The sequence below is a fragment of the Apodemus sylvaticus genome, chromosome 2 (assembly GCF_947179515.1).
Source record: "Apodemus sylvaticus chromosome 2, mApoSyl1.1, whole genome shotgun sequence".
In the NCBI taxonomy this organism is placed as follows: domain Eukaryota; kingdom Metazoa; phylum Chordata; class Mammalia; order Rodentia; family Muridae; genus Apodemus; species Apodemus sylvaticus.
This window is the reverse complement of record NC_067473.1, coordinates 82,031,269-82,040,733: the sequence shown is the minus strand read 5'-3', so window position 1 is coordinate 82,040,733 and position 9,465 is coordinate 82,031,269. Positions and strand designations below refer to the sequence as shown.

The window sequence follows — 9,465 nt, the reverse complement described above, 5'->3', positions numbered from 1 at the left end:
CTGAAGCGCTTGCGTACACACACTCACACACACACACACACACACACACACACACACACACACATTACAGGTAATAGAGAATAAAGTTAAGTACTTTGGGAGAAAAAAAAATCTTAGGTGTACTCTTGAAACCTTTAGGTCTTGGTGGCTGGGAGTGAGGGAAGTCCCAATCCCAGGAATGGGAAAGAATCCCAGCCTCTAGAATAAGTAGCAAGTGGGAATTTAGGCTATTGATTAGCAGGTGTATGTATCTGGATGGAGTCTACTCAGCCCATGAGAGGTAGATCTGAGTAGGTTTTCTGTAGCTTATAAGTTTACAAAAGAGGTAAATTTGTTAACAAGATCAACAGTCTTTAAGATGAGCTTAGGGAAGACAAAAACTTTTTTTGAAGCAAAAGGAGCAAGGATTTTTTTCATTCTGTCTAGGGGACTGCATAAATTTAGCACAACAAGAAAAAATTTTAAGTTTACATTTGAATGACAAAGGAAACTCAGAACTTTGCCTTTGTGAATATGGTAGCTGATCATAAAGTTTAGCAAAAAAGAAAAAACACTTTAAGTCTATAGTTTTAAGACAATCAAAGGAAACTTATATTTGAGTATGAGAGTTGATAGTGCAGATTCAGCATGAGAAACACTTTAAGTATATAGTTAGAAGACAAAGAAAACTTAAAATTTAAACTTGTGATTATATAGTTAGATTTATAGTAGAATGTTTTATTAGAGTTAGGCTAATTTATAAGAACTATACTATAGTGGAATGTTTTATTAGAGTTAGGCTAATTTATAAGAACTATACTATAGTGGAATGTTTCATTATGATTAGGCTAATTTATAAGAACTCTATTGGCTAATGTTAGGACAGTGGCATAGCAGGGAGAGGAAAAATGAAGCATTTAGTCACTGGAAACTGAGTTTAGATAAGGAAGTAACGGAAGGTTACATCTGTGAAAGCTTGCATCTGAACTTGTGTATCCTTTATCATGAAGCCTGTGAGCAAGGCAAACCTGCCTATCTTTGATAACACATCTGGTAGTCTGAACCTATTAACAAATCGACTAATGAGCTAATAAAGTGGTAGATTACCTTTGGGTAAGAAGCTAGGCCTGTTTTCTAGCTGTCAAGCTACAGATACATAAGTTGGAAGGGAAAGTTTTCAAGGAAATAGAAGACCAATTATTAGATGGGAGGGAATCCCAGCTATAAGATCCAACTATATATTGTTTCCAAGAAACACACCTCCCTGGTAAAGATATGACAAACTAAGAGTCAGAAGAGTGATATCAGTCTTCTAAACAAATAGAAACCAAAAACAAGTGGTATAGCTATATAGATATCTGATAAAGTATGCTTCAAAGCAAAATTAATGAGAACAGATAAAGGTGTCTTAGCTACTTTATTTTTAATTCTGTGATAAGACACCATGTCAAGGCAACTTAGAAGAAAGAGTTTATTGCCCTTATTGTTTCAGAGGGTAAGTTTATGACATCATGACAGGGAACATGGCAATAGGCAGACAGGCATGACACTGGAGCTGGAGCTGAGCGCTCATATCCTGATCATAGGCAGTAAGCAGAGAGAACTAAGTAGAGATGGAGCGAGTCTTTTGAAACTTCAAAGCCTGACCCTAGTGACATACTTCCTCCAACAAGGCCATACTTCTAAATCTTTCCTAAGTAATTCAACAAACTGGAGGCCAAATACTAAAATACATGAGTCTAGTGGAGCCATTTTCATTCAAACATCTACATAATATGTATCAGAAACTTCTATTGCTGTGAAAAAATTCCATGACCAAAAGCAACTTAAAGAAGAGTTTATACTGGATTATGGTTCCAGTAGGATAGTCATCATGGCAGGGAGACATGGCAGCAATCAGCAGGCCTGGTAGCCAGAACTGGAAACTGAGAGATCATCTTCTCAACTGCAAACATGAAGCAGAGAACATGAATGAAATTATGGCCATTACACACTTTCTCCAGTAAGGCTAAACCTCCAAAAGGATCTACAATTTCCCCAAACAGCACACCAACTAGAGACCAAAGATTAAAATACATGTGCCATTGGCAGATATCTTCTTCATTCAAACCACCCCACAAGGCTACTACATATTAATTTTAAAAAGCAACTCATCATGAATATATACAGTTATAAATAAATATGTATCAACATCAAGACGTCTAATTTCATTTTAAGCTGGGTATGGAGGCGCACGCCTGTAATCCCAGCACTTGGGAGGCAGAGACAGACGGATTTCTGAGTTTGAGGCCAGCCTGGTCTACAGAGTGAGTTCCAGGACAGCCAGGACTACACAGAGAAAGCCTGTCTCGAAAAACAAATAAACAAAAACTAATTTCATTTTAAAAGTAATGAATTTGAAGGTTCTGATAGGCCCTGATATCATAATACTAGGTGATTCCAATACCATATACTAATCCCTACTAATCCTTCAAACAAAAATTAATGGAGAAATCAGTGTTAAATTATACAATAGATCAAGTAGACATGATGGATATATACAGAATATCGCATCCAACATACATGGGATACATAATCTTGTCAGTAGCTACTGGAATCATATCTAAAAGAGAGCACATTATAGGTCATAAGGCAAATATAGGTCATAAGGTAAAAAATATCAAAATATCTTGTATTTGATGATATAACTGCACAATAAAGTCAGAAATCACTTGAAAACAACTACAGAAACTAAACAAATATATGGAGTCAGAATTCCACATTGTTGAATGTCCTGTGTGTCTTGGAAGAAATCATGGAGGACATCTAAAAGTTTCTTGAATCATATAAAAATAAATCACTACTTGTCAAAATATGCGGGATATGAAAGTAGATCTATGAGGAAAGTTTATAGTGATGAGTGTCACAGTAAAATCAGAAAGATCTCAAGTAAATAATATAATCATATACATTAAAGTTCTTAAAAATCAAGTGCACACAAAAAATCCTAAAGTGATACAGAGCAAAAAATAACAAAGATTAGGTCAGAAATTAATGATACATAGGCAAATGTATTCTTTGGCAATATAAGCAAATTTAACAACCCCTATCCATACTAACCAAAGCAAAGAGAAAATACCCAGATCAATGCAATTAGAGATGAGAATAGGAGGTTACTATGAAGCTCAGAAATCAATCTGGAGGTTTCTCAGAAAATTGCAAAGAAATCTACCTGAAGACCCAGATATACCAGTCCTGGGCATATACCCAGAAGATACCCAACCATGCCACAAGGACTCATGCTCCACTGATAACCAGAAGCTGGAAGCAACCCAGATGTCCCACAATTGAAGAATGGATACAGAAAATATGGTTCATTTACACAATGGAATACTATTTAGCTATTGAGAACACCATGAGTTTTGCAGGCAAATGGATAGAACTAGAAAATATCATCCTGAGTGAGGTATCTCAGACCCAAAAGGACACGCATGGTATGTACTCGCTAATAAGTAGATATTAGCCCAAAAAGTATAACATACTCAGGATACAAACCACAGAACTCAAAAAGGTTAACAAGCTGAAGGGCATAAGTGAAGATGCTTCAATCCCACTTGGGAGGAAAAAGAAAGCAATTATGGTTGGATGAGGGGAGCAGAGGGAGAGAGGGAACTGGGTGGGAAAGGCGAGGAGGGGAAAAGAGGAACATGATCAGGTATTTGGGGGGAAAGGGAATGAAGCCCTAAGTGTCAGCAGAATGAATGGAAGCAGGCCACCTCAGGACACAAGAAGTGGGGGCACTCTCTAGAGTATACCAGAGACCTGGGAGGTGAGAGTCTCTCAGGACTCAAAAGGAGGGGCCTTAGATGAAATACCCAATAGTGGGTAAATGGAGGGTTGGATGGGGTTGCCATCCTACAGTCAAAAACTCTGACCCAGAATTGTATCTATCTAAAAAAAAAAAAAAAACTGCGGAGTCAAAAATGGAGAAGAGACTAAGGGAAAGGAGATCCAGTGACCGGCCCAAATTTGGATCCAGCTCAAGGGGGAGGCTCCAAGACCTGACATCATAACTGATGCTATGGTGTGTTTATAGACAGGAGCCTAGCATGGCTCTCCTCTAAGAGGCCCAACCAGCATCTGACTGAAACAGATGCAGATACTTACACCCAACCAATGGACAGAAGTTAGGGCCCTGTGGTTGAATTAGGGAAAGGCTCGAAGTCGAAGAGTTGGGTGAGCCCATAGGAAGACCAGCAGTCTCAGCTAATTCGGGACCCTGACATCTCTCAGATGCTGAGCCACCAACCAGGCAGCATACACTAACTGGTATGAGGCCCCAGACACATATCCAACAGAGGCCTGGTTTGGCCTCGGTGATAGAAGATGCACCTAACCACCATCAACACTTGAATCTCCCAAGAGTGGGGAGGCCTGGAGGAGTGGGTGGTGGGGGACACCCTCTTAGAGACAGGGGAGAAGGAATGGGATGAGGAACTGTTGGAGGGAAGACTAGGAGGGGGATAACGACTGGAAAGATTAAAGATAATTGAAAGAAAGAAAGAAAGGAAGGAAGGAAGGAAGGAAGGAAGGAAGGAAGGAAGGAAGAAAGAAAGAAAGAAAGAAAGAAAGAAAGAAAGAAAGAAAGAAAGAAAGAAAGAAAGAAAGAAAGAAAGAAAGAAAGAAAGAAAGAAAGAAAGAAAGAAAAGAAAAGAAATTCATCAACCATGAATGATTTGAAAGAGATTGTTCCCATAGGTGCATATATTTGAATATTTGGTACCCAGTTGGGAACTGCTTGGGAGGGATTAGTGTCAAAACACTCTTATGATTCCACATGCATCATTCTCTCTCTCTCTCTCTCTCTCTCTCTCTCTCTCTCTCTGCCTCTGATTGTAAATCAAGATGTGAGCTCTTGGGATATTCCTTCACTCTTCCATCATGACCACTAACACTCTGAAAACACAATCCAGATTAAATGCTTTCTTTTATAACTTCCCTTGGTTGTGGTATTTTATCATAGCAATAGAAAAGTAAGTAAGATAAGCACACATATAGTCAATGTTTAATTGCAGACATAAGTTTTCATTAGATGCCAGGTTCTGAACCACCTTCCAGGAAAAATAGAGATATAGATACCTAAATATATCTTTAAGAATGCTTTGTAGGGGCCCCAGGGATAGGGCAGAGAAGGACATATGACACAGAGAAAACCAATCCTTAGCTTTAATTATGATGACATTGAAGCATATCACCTCAAAATATGATTAAAGGAGATCAGACTACTATAGGAAAACAGGCCATTTTGCTACAATAATTATTTTGATCTGAAAGATACTGACCGATCAAGGCAGGGAAAGCTCTTTAGTTTCCCTTAAATTCTGTAGTTGTTTGAGTGAAGATGCTCCCCCTAGGATCATACATTTGGATATATGGTCCCCAATTTGGGGTGCTGTTTGGGGGGCTTTAGAGGTGCATCCTTGTTTAAGAAGCATGTCTCTGACGCCTTGATTTGAGGGTTTAAAGATTGTACTACTTCCAGTGTGCTCTCTCTTCTTTGTGCTTATTGTTGAAATGGAAGATATGCACTGAGCTCACACCTTTAACCCCTGGAAAGATTTTCATCTGCACAAGGCAACCTTTAATCACCATACATTTCCCCTCCTGTTGATACCACCTCACTCTAGAATTGTCAAATATAATACATATTCCTTTCAGTAACTTAGGTGGTATATTTTAGCCTCTATTTCTTGGCCACTTCTTTGAGGTTTTTCGTCATGGTCCATGGCCCTGTTTAATTAGGCGGTGTACTCACTGCAATCCTCCTGTCTTAGGATCCGACATGCAGGTATCAGAAGCATGCTGCTGCTTCACGACCAGCTTGAGTCTCATATTTTTGTGGAACTGCTGTTTGCACAATAAATTGTTTTACTAAGGATAGTGTCTTCTATCAATTTGCTTTTAGACCAGCTAATAAAACCTAAAAAAGAAAAATAATTATTTCTCTTTCTTATAGCTTCTCATTCTTAACTTCCTTCGGTTGCAGGCAGCCTGGTCAAGCAGCAGCACAAAACTCAAAATTGGAGCGACTATCCTACGAATCTCTCTTGCACCCCGTCACACCAGACCCACTCCGAGAGAAGCAGAGTAAACTATGGCAATCCCTTGAAATACACTAAGCAAGTGAGAACAACTGCAAGTCTGTCTGCTCACACTCCTAAGGAAAAACACGCTAAAATTTTAAGTAGAATGTGGCTGAAAAGACGGAGCTCGCCAAGACTACTGCGCAGGTCAGACGCAACACCGCTGAGCCTGCTGGGTGTCGTAGTCCGTGATGGCTAAGGCGGGGCACAGTTTCTGAGTGGGTGGCAGGTGAATTCACTTTCATTGGGGCAAGACTGTTTTCTCGTGTATTTCTGGGGTGATCTTACTGTGTACTATAGGCACAGCCTTAGTTGTATCACAGCCTAGCATCCGGAGCACTAGGATTCCGGGTTACATATGCACTACTTGCTTTTAGTAGCGAATTACAGCTGTTTTCTTCCGGGTCCTTGCAGCGTTTCCTGGAGTCAGGGTCAGAGGAAGTCCCACCCCTACAATAGAGGCGGAGTTCCGGACGCGGATCTCTTAGTCTCCGCCCCGTTGTCCCCGCCCCTCACCTCTTCTGGGCGGGGCCTCCTCGGTTTCCCCGTGCGGGGCGGGGCTCCGGGCTGGTGTGCGGCTTGCGGCCGCGCCCCTGGGCTCGTACCCGCGGCTCCCGGGCTTTCGCGCCGAGAGCACGCGGGCCTGTCAATGGACCGCGCGGCCGTGGCACGAGTGGGCGCGGTGGCGAGCGCCAGTGTGTGCGCGGTGGTGGCGGGCGTGGTGCTGGCCCAATACATATTCACCTTGAAGAGAAAAACGGGCCGCAAGACCAAGATCATCGAAATGGTGAGTGCGGGAGCCGCGGCTCGCACGCGAGCAGCCGAAGAGGCGTGGGCCGGCTGCGGCCCTGCGAGGGCAGGCTGCACGCGTGCTGATGCTTGACAGCGTTTGTTTCAAAGAATGGAGAGAATAGATGCTCGGAGATAACTACCACTTGCTGCAAAACCCGTTTCACCAGAGCTAATCTCCGCTTGGCACCCGCCTCCATGAGGTGCAGCTAATCCGATTCAGTCTCCTGTCCAGGAGTCGTTTTTTTACATCATCTGGGCTGCCTTGGGTTACATTATGAAAAGAGCATTTTCAGTGTTTTTAGAAATGCCAGTCAACCAGTCGGATATTGGAATAGCTCGACTATTTAAATGTTCTTCTTTGTTTTATGTTCCAAGACGTGTTCGTGTTTAAGTCCCCAAAACTCTTTTCGTAAATCCTAGAAATGTTCTTTTAAAAGTTATTTACAGCTTCATTAAAATTGTTAGTCTCAAGAACTCCATTTGAGGTTTACTTTAAAGTGATTTGTTGTTCCCAGGATGGATGTCTCATTTAGGGTTTTTGTTTTGATGTTACTGTTGTTCGATCTGACTTGAGCATGGTGAGTGTGATTTATTTACTGGAGTACTAGCGAGCATCCGGAACTAAAACATGAAGTTGAGAAGCTATTACTATTCTAAATAATATTTTAGGTTAATTCCTTTATTCCTGGGTTGTTTTCTTTATATACCTCTGACTGCAGACATTTTGTGTGAAAAGTTTTGCCTTCCTGCCTGCCTAGCAAACTTACATGGCTTTATTTTGTTCCGTACTCAAATTTTCCATCAGTGGAAAAAAAGCTGATTTCCCTGTCTTTCTGTATGTACTTAAACAGTGGACTGATTTTCCACAAAATCTTAAGGAAGAGTTTTGCTTTCATTGTAAAAAGTAATAAGGGGCCACCAAGAACACCAACTTTTTTGTTTGTACTGTACAAAGCAGTCCTTATAGTGCATTGTTTTAAATTAGCTATAAATAGCTTTTCAGTAGAAGAGTTAGGTTGGGTTTTTTTGGGGGGTTGGTGGGGTTTTTGTTTTTTGTTTTTTGTTGATTGTTCCTTTAGATAGGAGAAGTATTTGAATGACCTGAAATACATATTCCAGCCCTCATTCTTTCTTTTTATAATAGTCATGTTTAGGGAGTCCACTGTACCCGTCTCCACCCTCTTCCTTCATAGAATTCATACAAACCCAGGGATACCCGTTGACCCTCGCTGTTCAGATCACAGATAAACTATAACTACCTAACCAAGGTAGGCTAGAAAAAAATGACACCAGTTGTGGTCTTGGTGGTGGTGTTCCTCTTGCTTCAGCCACCTCAGTGCAAGGTTACATTCCTGAGTCACCCTGACCATCAGGACATTTTAATTGAAAGACATTATTAGGGATTTGCTGGTGAGCTATGCATGACAGTGGAGATGTCCGGTAATGTGGCAAACTAGATACTCAGAAAAAGCCAGTCAAAGGGCATGCTAGAGAGATAAGACAAGCTATTTAGTGAAGTTGGCTAGCGCTTTACAATTTAATTATCCTTGTGCGTGCTCCTCGAATCTGTTTTAACATCTATCTACCTGCACTTACATGCACTCTCCATACTGCTATAGCAGGGCTTTACACCTTCTAGACAAGCATACCTACTTACTTTATCAGTACCCTCCTATCCTGTCCCCTTTTGAGACAGAGTCTTTCTGTAGTGAGAAATCTAGAGTTTTGACTTCTTGAAAAAAGAAAAAAGAAACAAACAAAAAAACATAGCAATACTATAAAAATATGTTTTCATTGTAATCCCAAGTATGAAATATGGGGCTGCTTCAGATTGTCCACAGCAGCTGACAATAATTTGTCTTGTGCTCTAGTAGGGGTGTGTTTTTTTCAGCTGCAGATTGTTTCTGTGATGGAGTGACATTTGGAATTCTGGGGCTGTTTCAGAGGATATATAAACGTGAAGGCCTAGAGAGGCAGGGTGGGTTGTTGGTACGTTGTTGTCTGGCCATTGGTCGCTGTCGGTTGCTGTTTGTTATGTAGTTGGCGCAAAGAAGAAACAAGAAGTTAGGTATCCTGATGGTGAAGATCAAACTTACCCCAAGGAACGCCTCTAATCAGCAGGATGCAGTCTAAGGATAACTTGCCTCCCCTGACTTTATTCAGGTATCTCTTTCCTTTCCACTCTATCCTCTTATTTCTCTTATCTAGGATTAGGGAGAAAGGGTGGAGAAGAGAAAAGATGGAGAAGGGTAGAAAAAAGGAGAACCCACAAAGTATCCAGGAGCAACTACACCTTTCTGGATCGTTTGTCCATGCCTTGAATTTGCAATCCTGCCTCTGTTAGGATTACAGGCATGCACCAACCATGACCGGCTTCAGATTTCTCTTTATCACATTTGCAGTCTCTTACGATTACTGATTAATTTGTCATAATCAAACCCTTTCTCTAAGCACTTTATTTTAGAACCATACTGATTTACTTTAGTATGGACAAGTGTCCTCATATATCACATACCAGTTTCCCCTGTTAGTAACGTCTTGTATGACTCATTTGTATTGACACATTATTAAA

At 40.9% G+C, this 9,465-nt stretch overlaps 1 protein-coding gene across 2 annotated transcripts in view; it reads left to right on the top strand.

Moving 5' to 3' along the window:
* Positions 1 to 6,651: 6,651 nt before the first annotated feature.
* Nt5c3a (5'-nucleotidase, cytosolic IIIA) overlaps positions 6,652 to 9,465 on the top strand; it is a 43,346-nt gene continuing 40,532 nt past the window's right edge. The window contains exon 1 of one of the 2 annotated variants that reach the window (XM_052173796.1): positions 6,652 to 6,888. In XM_052173796.1, coding sequence (XP_052029756.1) covers positions 6,751 to 6,888 — 138 coding nt within the window. In that variant the 5' untranslated portion in view covers positions 6,652 to 6,750. The remainder of the gene's footprint in view (positions 6,889 to 9,465) is intronic. The other variant, XM_052173798.1, reaches the window with a different exon arrangement.